The 14263-nt window shown below is 37.4% G+C and overlaps 1 protein-coding gene across 1 annotated transcript in view; it reads right to left on the reverse strand.

Annotated features, from left to right (window-relative positions):
* Positions 1-14263, reverse strand: part of LAMA2 (laminin subunit alpha 2) — a 284721-nt gene that overhangs the window by 66267 nt on the left and 204191 nt on the right. Inside the window, exons 38-41 of the mRNA XM_086460446.1 lie at positions 10845-11055; positions 9163-9279; positions 7865-8028; positions 4122-4260 (exon numbers count right to left, since the gene is read on the reverse strand). Coding sequence (XP_086316572.1) covers positions 4122-4260; positions 7865-8028; positions 9163-9279; positions 10845-11055 — 631 coding nt within the window. The remainder of the gene's footprint in view (positions 1-4121; positions 4261-7864; positions 8029-9162; positions 9280-10844; positions 11056-14263) is intronic.

The following is a 14263-nucleotide window of genomic DNA, read 5'->3' on the forward strand; positions in this document are numbered from 1 at the left end:
AGGGTCTTTGATATTATTTTCTAAATTGGGACACCTGCTGTAAAAAAGGGGGAAAAAAAGTAAAAAAAAAAAAAAAAAAAGGCTGTGATTCAAGATAAGTTGGAAAATCACAGGGTCTCAGGAATCTAATTCTGCCTCTTCCAGAACTTGGGGATAGTACCTTCCCCTCCCTGTGCCTTCCTTCACACCCCCTCCCCTCCCCATGCAAACTCTGTGCAGCTTGACTGCTTGTAGCATCTTGCGGCAGAAGTGGGATATCATTACGTATCCAAACAATGCAATCTCAATTGTGGTTTAGAGGCATAAGTGCTGTGATAATAATATACTGCTGCCACTGAAACTATACATAATCCTTAATGGTCTGGTTTTTCCTACCCATGGGTTAGCAAAATTTTTACCAAAGTTTAACAGCAAAAGAAAAACATCTATTAAATTACAGAAAAACTCTATGAATTGATAATTAGCAGATAATTTTGGGTAAGGAAAGAATTTAGGAAGAATATCCCCTCTGTCTTCCTTTTACTGGTATTTCGACGAATCTTGAACTCTCTTTTTGTCAGACAGCCTAACTGCTGCAGGAGTGGCAGAAAGACTTCAGTTCAGCCCATAGCCTGGTGGGTTATAGCACTCTTCTAGGATGGAGGAGATCCTTCCAGATTTCCCAGGGATGATTGTATGAATCACTGACTCATCACATTGACAGGAAAATGTGCTACACACTGCAAGTTTAAATAAGATCAACCGTAGTCACAGCATTGTGAAAACTCCCCCGATACCGCATGTTTGAGTGAGAATTTTTTTCTGGGGTTTCATAAATAGATCTAAATATGAAGTAGGTACCATGTTGCCCAAATCTGCTACCATGTTGGTGATTTTGGTCACATGCAGAGGTACAGCTCCAAGCACAGATGTAAATGCACTGGGACAGTACTGAGGATCACATATTTGAACTTACACACGCACAAGGTATTTTATAGACCTAAGTGCTAATTCACATCAGTGAATATTCTTAAATTAAATTATTTTCTTTTCACATACACTTATATTCTGGGAAGTTGTCACCTGTGCAAGAGCTAAAGCTACTATCATTTTTTATCAGTCCTGAAGATAGCTGAGCATTCTGAAGTACCAAAATGTTATGAATGTTTTGCACCTCAGGACATCCAAATTAGGAGGATGGCTAGGCAGCTTTATGCTATTACCATGTAGGGAAACCTAGACACCCAACATAACTTTTGGGGTACCACTACAAAGAAAGTCAAAAGCAAAGGAGGAATTAGGACCCTAAACACCTAACACATCCCCTGTGGTTCCAGTTACTAGCCTACAAGTCCTCTCTAAAAAGCCTAAGAATAGTCAAGATGTATTGTAAAACTATGATTCTGATCCGAGAGACACAAGCTGGATCTGTTAACAGGATTCCTCTCTTCAGTCATGGCTAAGTAATGGGATGTTGAAGCTGCTTGAATGCTACAGATTTCTCATCTGTGATAAATTTATTTTGCTTTTAAAGAGGAGAGCAAATCCATCATAAAAAGCTTGTGAGGAATTTTTCTGTCATATTTTTAATACATTTTTTTTCCAGTCATTTATCAGGCTTCTTGTAATTACGATGGATTTCAAGCATCTTTTCATTCTTGCTTTTAGCAACATTAGCTTAGTTTGAAAACAAAATAATCTTCCCATCACAAAAAAAACCCAAACCAAAAAAACCCCCCAAAACCCCACAAAAAAGCCCTGAGATATCACTAAGGTTCTTGTAAACTATTCACTCCATTGACATACAGGGTGGACTCTAAAACTCAATCCTTCCCCTACCACCAGCTTGCTGCTGTTGGGAAATCTTCCTCCCCCTGCCCCAATATCAGAATTGCTCAATGGAAAAGATTGGGCTCAGGGATGCAAGTGAGTTTCAGGTCTTTTCTCCACTATCTGCTAGCATGTGGAGATCAGTCTTTTACAGACGACAGGCACCCACAGCTGCTCTCATAAAGAAGAGAGCATGGCTCCATCTTTCAAAATGAGGGGAAAGATGTGATCTCTGTCCTCTACACAGGATCTCAAATAGCACCTTCTCAGAAAGGAGGGTGGACAATTTCTAGGGGCTTTTCAGTCAGGGGGCTCAAATGCTGCATTCTAGGAGACTGCTTGAACCACTGTGCTCCAGACAGCCCTGAGTGAGGGTACACACTTGCTCTCACGCTGAAGCTCAGCTGAAAGCAAATTCCTTGGGGCCTACAGAAAGATGGAGTCTGATTTACCAGGTTAGCAGTTAAACTCTTCACTTAGGATGGCAAGTATTCAACAGTCTCTGCATAAAAACAAAAAAAAACAGAATAGCGAAATGATGACTGAACTTCACAATTAATATATTTTTTAAATCTGGCCCCAAATCCTCATATGATAATTCACCAAACCTACCTTGCTCTGCAGCAATTTGATGATAAACACTGATTACCTCTAATTTCTATCAAGTCAATTATATTTAAAAGGCAGCAGCTCCCTCCATTTTCTTCTTTATCAGCTAGGTCCCTGTTACACAAATACAGCTCCTAACAAAAAACAAGCTTCCTCTAACAAATACATGCAATAGAGATGCTTAAAACCTCATCTTAATAATATCTTTGTCTCTTTCCTTGCTATTTACTTGCCTCTATTTACATCATATTGTCCATCTTGACCTCCATCCCTTTCAAATTATCTATCCACTTTCTCTCCATGGTATCATCAGCTGGTTCACCATCCGATATATACTCTTTTGTAGCCATACTGTAATTGCTTGTTTTGTTTTTTGACTGCTGTATGTGTATTTTTTTCCTATTCAATCCCGGAAACAGCTGCCTGCCTCGCTCACTGCGAGTCATCCAAGGTGCAAAAGATAGCTATCTGTATTAAATCCTAATAATAAGAAAAAAAAATCCACAACTCCTTATTTACTTCTAGGAGTTCTGGTGAAACAAATAACTATTTACAGAGAACCAGCACATACTAATGCATGAGATGAATTTTTTCATCAAGAGAGAAATATAGTAATTACCATTATTTGAAATAGAAGTTGACAATGTAAACAGCCTAAAAATATTAAAATTTTTGTGCAGTGGCTGGATCACTTTGTCCCTCTCCTAAATACAGACCTTTACAGCATGTGATTGCTTTTGCTGTTCTCTTAATCCATTTGACTGAAGCAGCTCTCTGCCAGCTACCTTTATTCATGTACAAGTGCTGTAACTACAAGTTGCTTCTGTTCATCTGTATGTTTCTGTATCAAATACAGGGTCTGGCAATTTCATATTATACTGTCACTTCCTCGTGTTTCTGTGTGCCTGTGAAGTGCACATCAGCTGCTCTCTGACCAAATTAGCTGTTAACTCCTTTGATATTTGACATTAAAAAAATAATTCTGGCTATGCTCAGAATGTTTTCTGCTCATAGTATATGCATTAAGGAGCTGAGTTCCTCATTGCAACTCAGGCTGGAGAGCTGGCTTTACTTTACCTTATTTTTAAAAGTTCTCTCAGTTTCCTCTGAAAATTTGCATGCAGTACCTCATAGTAAGAATAAGATTTCTCTGAGAAAACTGGCAGAGTTCACAAAAGAAGCTGTATGGTTTCTATGAATAAAACTTTCTGCTCCCCTCCTACAATTCTCCATTTCTAGAATTCTGCCAGGTGCATACAGTTCATCCTATGTGCAAAGAAGTGCCTCTGAGCATTTTCATGGAACTAAAGGGTGAAGGGTTAATTAAGGTACGGAGTTCTTTAGATATGTGCAAAATATTCGTTAAATATAAACTAGCTTTGAGTATCAAATGGCCGACACTTCTGACTGAAAGCTTTTGGCTTGAGCCATAGACAGAGGCTGAAAGGCAGAAGACGGAGGAAGAACAGTAAACAAAAAAGGAAAAAAAAATTAGGAACAAGAGTTAGGAACAAATGAGGTTGTAGTCTGAAGGTACATGTAGCTCTGATAGGGGCGTAGCTTTCTGATCTCAACACAAGAATCTATGGTTGTAGGGGTCTCTAAATAAATTCATAAAATGGCAAAACATGGATATGAGATAAGGTGTAGCACAGTTCCACAGGAAATCTAGGTCTTCTTCCCAATGTACTTATTTTTCTTACCGCTTGCATAGCTTCATTTGCAAGAGCCTTAGCTTCCTTGGCAACTTTTTCAGCTTCATCTGTGTAATCCTTGATGTTAGTATAAGCATTGAAAGCACGTGTGGCATTGAAAGAGAGGTTTTTGGCTTCAGCAAGGATTCTGTTGGGATGGGAAAAGTAAACACACCATTAAACTTGCTATCAGAGCTCAACAGAACATAGTATCCTACTTTTTCAAACCCAACAACCTGTATTTCTAAGGCTATTTCTAAGGCACTTCTTTAGAGAGAAATGCTACACTTGAGATTCCAGGAGTTCTAGCATCATGTGTTTAATGGAATTTACAGTTTATCTGTGCAGAAAGACTTAAAAAATAATGCTCAGTAAAAGAAGAGGTTCTGTGGGATAAAAATGTATAAGATAGTGCAGCGCTTTACACTGTAATCCAGATAAAATACATTCATAATGTGGGTTTATAGGTTATGTGTGGAGCCACACAACTCAGTGAATTTTGCACTGTATGAACATGGGGAATCATCACAGGCATGTTTTAAAGTGGACTTTCTGAACAACTAATCTCTTGGTCTGGCTGCCAAACACAGAAATGACAGGTTTGGAGAGATCTTATTGTCTAAACCAAATCCTAAATGTCAATTTTGCTGACCAAAATGAAAAACATAAGCAATAATGCTTCATATTGAATGGGATGTTCCATTTACACGAAGTACTCCATTCTAGTAACTATAATTAGATTAAAAGGTAATTATAAACAAATAATTTTTCCTGGTGCAGGGACTGGAGCTCAGCTAACCTCCTTCCAAGGGAATTTCTAGCCAGCAGGCTGGAGAAATCACTTTTCTTGCACTCTCTCTGTATAACATATTCAAATATTTTCTACAAAGTACCATACCTACAGAACTAACTTAAAGACATCTACCTCAGTATACATTACGCCTGATGCCTATGATGCTTTTCCTGAACAAAGGGTAAACGGCGGGTTAAAGTCCCCACTTGAACTAGACAAGAGCGGGTTTGAACTTGGATTTTTGCCTCTCTGGGAAATGCTCTAGCCATCAAAGTGTATGGCAATATAAGGGAGGCAGGGATTACTGCTGCTGGACGCGTTCCAGCTTGTATAAAATACTTAGTCATTGAGACTGTGTGTGTGGAAGAAAGAAATTAATTCTCCAACCTGGTAATTGATCTATTCTCTGGGGAACTGGGACAGCTGGGCTCCAATCCTCGCTTCAATGAGTATTTAATGATTTCTACAAAATGCAACAGGAAAGACAAAGGGGATGGAAGGTATACTCCCTGGACTCCACATGTAGTTAATAAGAGGGAGAGAGATCCCCTTTAGGCTGCTGCAGAAACAGCATGACTGAGCTGCCTCTGCATCACTCCTGGAAAAGTATATTTCCTTCCTCAACTACAGATGGAGCTCACTAGGCTATAGTAAGTTTTTGTGATGTTCTGTTAGAGAAACGCGCAGCCCAGAATAGCTATCTAGCTGGTAGCTGAAGTACCGCTTAGAAATATGGCTCAAATCCCTTCTGGTTAGGAGGGAACTGAACTGAATTTGCCAAATGCCAGTGACATTTGCTCATGAGCAGGCGATTAGCCACAAGGGAGAAGCCTGTACTAACACCACCTTGTATACAGAAAAATATCAATTTTTTCTAGATTAAATTAATGAACTATTCCATGTTCTAACTCTCAAGAGAACATTCTCACCATCAATCAATATACTATTTGTAGCCTTAGGGGAATGACTGGAGAGAAAAGGCTCTCCCTTAATTTCTCCTGTAAGACAAAATGGTATTTTTCAGCAAATTTAGTATTAACTGAAAGACACCCAAGTGCCAGTTGTGAAGACAAATACTTTTGAATTGCTAAGGCAGATAGAGACTGCATATTCCTCTAAAGTATGATTGTTTAATGTCAGTACATGAAGTAAACAGCTTTATCCTGATGCAGGATTACATAGCACCTTGGTATTTCTTTGTCTTTTGAAATTATGTATCTATATGGCCACAACAGAAATTTTAATTTTGCACAATTTGCTTTTAGATATAATTTTTCACGTCCTCGATTCTGCTTTTTTTATTGTATATCTTGAGAAATTGTGGTTGATGTCTGGATCGGATCGAAGCATATATGGTACTGTTATACCACAGAGAATGCGACTTTAAACACCAACCCTAAGCATCTTAAGGCCAAGCTGCCAACTTTGGTTAAGATGGAAGCACATGCATACACCCATAAAAAAGTCTATTTAGAATAGTTAAAAACCTCTATCTCAAAATATGTCTTGCCAACATTTCATTAAGGATGCAAAAAATTCTTTTCTGTCTACATTTTCTTTAATTCTTAGTTCCTCCATGCCAGCTTTCCATGTATTTGGACATTTATATCCAAATTCAGTACTGTGGTTGGATGTGACACTAGTCACCTACTTTAGGCCCAGAGGGGCACCACAAAACTGGTGTGTCCTAATGAGATAGTCCACATACCATTTACAAAAGCCACATTTTTCTAGAAACAGTGCCCTTCAAATCCTTTTTACTCAGGAAACCACAGCTATCACTATTCTATGTACTCCACAAAACATAAATTAGGCTGAATATCGAGAGTAGTGTGACTACACTGTACATGAATCCAGTAATTTCACAAGTATCAGACACTAACAGAGATAATTCTGTGCCTTTTCCTCAAAATTAGAGATGCTGGCAAGAAAAAAATGTGTTAAGTGTCTATTCACAAGTCTTAGGGATACTAAAGTCTCCAGGTAAATCTAAAAGATGTAAACAGCAAAAAGGGAGTGTATTGTGGATGCTAAAAAAATTTAAAAATGTCCTTTTTATACACACTGTGCTTTTGAGAAAATAAAACTCTGAAGCTATTGGCTGGGGACAGGTCCAAGAGGCATAATATCCACGATTGATTTCTGAACAGTACTGTTCCAAATTACACTTAGCATTTATGGCTTGCTTTCTTAAATGCAAAAAATGCAATAAAACAATATAGCCCCATTCTTCCTCACAAAAAACCTCAACAAACCCAAAACAAAATTAAAAAACCCACTTACCTTCTAGTCTTTCCAGGCAACTATATTCATGATGAGTTATAAAGCATCATTCTTCTGAAAGGGTTGTGGTCATATAGATCAAGGGTATTGCAGTTCTTAAGAATGTGATAGTGGTAAACAGAAACTGAAGTTTCTGTTGTCAGGTTTAACCATTTTGGCCCATGACACCTTCTCGTTTTGGGAGACTGTTTTGAAACCACTATACAGTTTATCATCCATCACTATGGGGGATTTCTGACAGTAAACAAATCAGCACCATGGTAAAGGTCTCCTACCAAAATAGTCATCTTAAAAATAAAAATACTGATTGTTTTTAGCAAATGTTTATGAAAACATGTAGTGGCCTCTGTAAGACAAAGGTTGATTTTTTTTCATATCAACATAGCAGTAAGCATATGGTAAACTAAACTGTGTTATGAGTGCATCTGAGGGCACTGTTTGCAGTTAATGCTGCCTATAAGCATCACAAGATGTGTGAAACAGTTTACAAGACATACATGCACAAATTAACCAACTGGATAGCTGTATACTCACATAGAACACTGGTTATTTGTACACTGCCAGTGACAGATATCTAAGTCTAGAAGAATGCCCTTCAATTTCTGCTTCAATTTCATGATGCAATTTTATGAACTTGCTTCATGATTTCATCTTTACCAACGAATGGCTGCCTTACCCATCCAGTATGGCAGATGATTCATTCAACTGGGCTGCATGGTTCTCAGCTTGCAACACCTTTTCTGGAAGCATCCTGTCATGAACTTCTTGTGATAAGTCATCTATTTTATCCTTCAGCTGATCAGACATTGGCTGTATCTTATCTGCAACCCCTTCTACATACTGAAAGTGACAAAAGAAAGGTCTTTAAGCAGCTGAATGCAGGCACTCGGTAGCCCTTTATATGTATTTTTTTTCACTGTGAAGTATTATTTCATAACTTACCCACGCATTAAGACTTCAGGGAACTAATATGGAAAGAATGGCTGGACTGGAGAGCAGAAGGGAGACAAAACAATATTCCAAGAGCTACTAGCCTATCTTGAGCCCTAGTAGAAGTTTATTTTACAATTAACAAACTGCACAGTTTAAAAGCTTATAAACTCTAATTTAGATTTCTTTCCTAAATGTAGATGCATACATAGTTATACTAAATTGTTATTGTGCTCCACAATAATAACTAACCAATGACAGAAGTTTCATGTTTCAGGACCCTTTGAGTGACTCAAACATATTTTTGCTCATTAAAGTATCTTAGTAAGAACTATACTTTTTGAAGACCTGTCATTCCTGTTCTAAGCCGTCTTAGAATGTTTTCTTTCATTTCTCCAAATGGCATTTTTCCATCCGTTACAACAATTTTCAAAGCAGGATGGAAATATTTCCAGAACCAACGATATTTCAAGATTATTTTTTTTTTATTTTGTAGCTAGGGGACTGATCTCAAACTCTGTTGATAAAATTTTTAAGGCAGAATTTTCAAAAACATTATGTAAAATAAGAGTGCAATCCTCTCCTCTCCCTGATCTATCTGGACTTAAAATTGTTGCCACAGGCAACAAATTATTTCTGAAGTTTCCTTCTGATATGCACACACAGCTTTTGTGCAGATAAATCTACATCTAGATCAGAGTCACAGTGAGATTGTGAATGGGTTTGTTGCATTTGCAATTCTAAAGATAAAGTCTGTACCGCAATAAGAATACCGTATTAATAAAAGAAGGCAGAGTCCATGAAAAATTATGAGCTAGCTCTTTATGTAATACAATGAATCACTTAAACCTCAAAGTTAATAATTTTTATATACCAGATGAGCTTTTCTGCCATACTGCAATGGAAAAATGATTTCTTCCAATTCAAATATTCCAACATTGATAAATAAAAAAGAAAAATCAAGTGTTACTTTAATTATCTATTTTGCTTCCGTAATGATGCTTTGTTGTACTAATTCTCAGATAAGGATGATAAAACATTCACCTCTACTGCTAGGCCGATTTCATTTGCAAGTTTGTTGGCTTCATTAAGGATGTCATTCCCTTCTTGCAGGCTCTTTTCAACATCTTGTCTGCCATCTTCTACAGCTTGCTTCTTTTTCTACAGGATGTGTTCACACAAAAAAAAATATGAGTTGTTTACTAGAACGGGGATGGCCTGTTCAAATACCATCATCCCAATACAAGACTGCATTTTGTCACCATGCCACAATGGCACTTCTGGAATTCTCTGAGCTTTCAAAGCAGAGACAGTGACAGCAATAAAGCACACATAATGTAAAGTATCTTTTCTTTGTCCCATCCCCAGCTTTGTATCGCCCTCCCACGTGGTAGGTTTTTTGTTGTTCTGTAACAGAGGTAACTGACTATTGCAAAACGAATCACAAAGAAGTTAGAAATCCTAATCTTTATCCAAATGTGCAAGTTCCTTGTTTTGATGATTATCTTCTGTGGCTATGAAGGTAAAACTTATCAAAACATTTTGCTGCTTTCCTATTTACATCCACTGGTGTTTCACTAACTATTAAATGTAAAATAATAGATGATGGTTTGGAGGAACCTCAGTATTCTTGGTTTTCCAGCTAGTAAGAGTACTGCATATTGTGTAATAATGGACTTCTGAACAAGGAACTGGCAATTTCCTGTGCAAGATCCATGGAGTATCACAGATTAGCTTGACAGGAGACCATGTCTCCTTCTAGAGTTAAGAGTGCTGTGATGGTCAAAACAGGGTCAATGTAAAGCAAAAAAACTCCTCAAAACAACCAGGTGGGCAGAACTGCTGGAAAGGATGCCTTCAGGCACTCTCATACTGTGATGCAGAGAATATTTTAAAAACTGAGATAGCAGGTAATTTCTCCAACCTTTATCCATCCACCTTTGGGAAGAAAATGCACATAACAGAGATCACAACTTCTTTACAGCACTGTATTTCTTCAATTCAATCAAGCCCACAAATCTCTGCTGAGAACTGAGGTCTCAGAACTCTAACCTCATCATTGTACAGGAGGCAAAAGCTCATCGAGATACAGATTTGAAACATTTATCTTCATTATGTTGACTCTGCTCTTTTCGTCTCCATTAAACGCTTTTTAATGTACAGTATAATATGCTCTTTAAGCCTCTGCAATTTAAATTAAACCACAAGCAGACCCCTCTGCTATGAGAGAGATAATTTATAACAGCTACTAACTACAGAGGATACAGTTTGATTTATTACACTGTAATACCCATATACCCCCTTCAATCTTCTTCCCAGGGTCTGGAGAGGGAGATGAAAGTGTAAGTTTTCTGGGAGCAAATATATGACAGCAAAGATTTTCACTGAAATTCCATTTAAATCTTGAGCACAGGATTTGAATTTTACATGACTTTTTATACTGGGATGAATTTAATTTCCCCCACAATAACAAATCCAATACACCCTCCACTCAGTGTTGAAAAGCAGGTGATATTATTTAGATAAAGCTGTGAAGTAATTCTACTTTTAAAAGCCAATGCATTTCCTCATTCTGAGGAACACGTTTCCTTTTAATGACATCAGATATAGTTATATTGCAATAATATTTTTGGTTTGCTTGTATTTTTGTTTAAGTTTCAATAATACAAATTTTCAAACTTTGATCAGACTCCAAGTAATCAAGGATACAACTTGTCAGCACTCACCTCTACCATGGTCATGTTTTTTTGGTTGACTGCAGACAAACGATCAGCCTCCCTAATTTTATTCGTAGCTTCTCTTAGCAGATCTTGAGCATCATCAACTTTGGAGTGGTAGTTTGCTAGTTTGTCCCGGACCTCATTTTTGAGATCCTCATTTTTCTCACTGGGCTCACCAAACAATTTCTTTACCTTGTCCAAAAGATCTTCTGCGTTCCTGCAACACATAGCCACCCATGAAGGCACTGAGTTCATATCCCTGCACTGAATAATCTGAATATTCTTTATAGCACACAAATGAAATCGACTTCTAAATTAAATCTCAAAGTAACTTTCAAGAGAACACATGCTTAATAAAGCGAAATAACAGTTGTTCTTAAGACCTTTCTTAAAGAGGTTTTTAAATGCTACTAAGGTCCTATTGATGAAGTAAAAAATATTAAAATATTCTCTGCTGAGGACTGTTTTGTCTTTTTTTTTTTAGTAAATTGCCATTCTTAAGATCTGACTAGTAAAGCGAGATTTTCTGAAGCATTTCAACTTGTCAAAAAGATTTCCTTCATTCACATTGATGTGACACGTGACACAAAGTGGTTTTGTACCTTGAACTAAGGGGGATATGTAGATCTGCCTGACTTAAAGCTGTCTTGGAGCAGACAAAATACTTTAGATAGTCAAAAATCATAAATATTGTCTTGTGAGATAAACAACCCCCAGGGTCCTTGGATTTATGACTTCCTGTATCCAAAGAGTTTTGCTTATTTCAAATAAATTCTTGTATATTTTTTAACGGACTTCAGCAACACAGAAATAGAAAGTTCACAAGTGCCTGCTTTTGGCAGGGGAAGCAATATTTCTTGAACATCAGACAGTTGATGCATCCAGTTTTAAAGGACTGGAGTACTGAGGCCTCTATGCCCTGTCATTTATCTGCCTCATGATACCAGGCCATTGAATCAGTTTTAGACAATGCAACACCACTGTGCTAACGCAGCGATATGACAACAGCAGGACAAAACAAACAAACAAACAAACAACAAAAAAAAGAGGCACTTTCAAAATGACACTTTAGAGATAAAGAAAAATCCTAAATAAACAGGAATCTGTAGGATAGGTAGTACCTACAGAAGAAATCTATCACACTTCCATCTAGAACAGATGAAGTTTTTCTTCTTGTTTCATTATGGCAAAGTGTCTGAAGAAGCTGGGTGGAAAACAATAACTTTATTTTCTGAAAAACACTGCAGTTTGGCCTGTCTATAGTCAATTCCATTACAAAACTTCTAAAAACAAACATACAAATAAATTCATACAAAAAAAATATCCAAGAGGTGGAAAAGATATGCTGCCACTGGACATCATTTAGATGAAGGATTTGAAGTGGAGCTAATGAAAACTAAATTGTTACCTTAGCTTTGGGATTTTCTGAGATGGATTTTTTTCCCCATCTGGCCTGCCTTTCATTTTGATGAAAAAAATTATTCATATTGTGATTTTGCAACTTCTGGGGACAAAATATTTCTTCAAAAATTAAATCCTGGTATTGAAACCCTGTCACAGAAGAAGTGTACAAAGGAACGCAGTATTTCTCCCATACCTCCTCCATTGTTCTTTGCATAAGCCACTACTGTCTTACACTTCTGGCAAATTTTTATACCCTTATGATTCTGCAGAACAGTACAAGACAGATGGATTTCCTTTTTATGCCCTTGCCTCATAGCCCAGTCCCCAGCTACCTATCTGTCCATTAGTCTACCTCAGAACTCCTCACTGGTGCTCTAAAGACAACACTTCCATGTTGACCTGTTGTGCATTTTTCCCTCTGCTCTTTCTAATGAAGTACAAGGCAATAAATCTGCTCCATGTATTCCCTTGATTTATGTACCAGAATTTCTGTGTGACTGGTACTTGAAATACTACCTTGTACATTTAAGCTGTGCTACTTTCGCTGGATACCTTCCTAGAAAAAGAACAATACTATATAAAATGCTTGAAGCGTTATAAGAAACAACCATAGGTCTGCCCTAACACCTGGAATGCTGCATGGTCTGGATCCTCAAAATGAATACAACAGAACAAAAGAAAGATTAGAAACTGATAACAAAATAATTACAAAACCCCCAGAACTGTGTGTATATATATATGAGAATCTAAATATGTTAGAATTATCCTATCTGGAGAAGAAATGAGGACTGTAACATCATGAGTAGCATTGATAAGGTGATCAATGACAATGTCTCTCCAAATACAAAAATGAAAATACCAGAAAACAATGTTAAAACACAGAAGGCATTTCTTCAAACACTGTGTGTCTGAGCTACGCAATTCATTCTTATGGGAAACTTAGTGTCAGGAGGATGGAGCCAGGCTCTTCTCAGTGATGTCCAATGATAGGACAAGCAGCAATGGGTGCAAACTGGAGCACAGGAGGTCCCAAATGAACATAAGTAAAAACTTTTTCACTGTGAGGGTGACAGAGCACTGGAACAGGCTGCCCAGAGAGGTTGTGGAGTCTCCTTCTCTGGAGACATTCAAAATCCACCTGGACGTGTTCCTGTGTGATCTACTCTGGGTGGTCCTGCTCTGGCAGGGGAGTTGGACTAGATGATCTTTCGAGGTCCCTTCCAACCCCTAACATTCTGTGATTCTGTGAAACTGGGTGATAGAAGCTCACAGTGGCTCAAAAGACATCAGACAAATTTATGGAAGAAAAATCACACAAAAATAAAGCTATTCAGCATATTAAATAGAAAGATAGAAATCTGGCTCGCAGCATCTCTTGATAGCAACTCAGTGGCATCTGAGCAATTGCTATAAAATATTGTTATAAAATATTGAAAGATTTATTTCATAAGTATGACAATCAGGGAGGTTTAGGACAGAAACTGGTGTATTTTTAACATGCTTTTTTTAGAAAAAAATTATTGACTAATGTGTCATTTCAGTACGCTAAGGCGATCAGATTACAGACTTGATTTGAAAAGTTTGAAGGAAAATAAATGAGGGGGAAAAATGCACATAAATAAATGAGGGGGAAAAATGCACATTTAAGAGAAGTTTTGCCATCTTTGAAAGCAAGAAGACTTTACTTCATTTGTCTTCTTCATTTAACTTTTGAGAATTCATTGAAAACATAGGAGATGCAAGAAGAATCCACTGATTCTTGTCATTCTGTTCTTGAACGAAATCCTGAAAGCAGAATACAATCACTGCCAAAAGTCAGCTCATCAAAAAGTAAACATGGTTAACTACTTTAAAGTGATCATGAGAATTGCAGAGCTATCCAAAAGTAAGTATTTTGAAATAATTCTGTAAGAATACGTGTGAGCACAGGGATCCACACACACGCGTGCGCACACACACAGATTAAAGAATGATTTTCTTCATCCTTTTTCCTTGCAGAACATATCCTATCCACTATCTTA

This window comes from Leptosomus discolor, chromosome 2, assembly GCF_034619465.1.
Source record: "Leptosomus discolor isolate bLepDis1 chromosome 2, bLepDis1.hap2, whole genome shotgun sequence".
NCBI classification, from domain to species: Eukaryota; Metazoa; Chordata; class Aves; order Leptosomiformes; family Leptosomidae; genus Leptosomus; species Leptosomus discolor.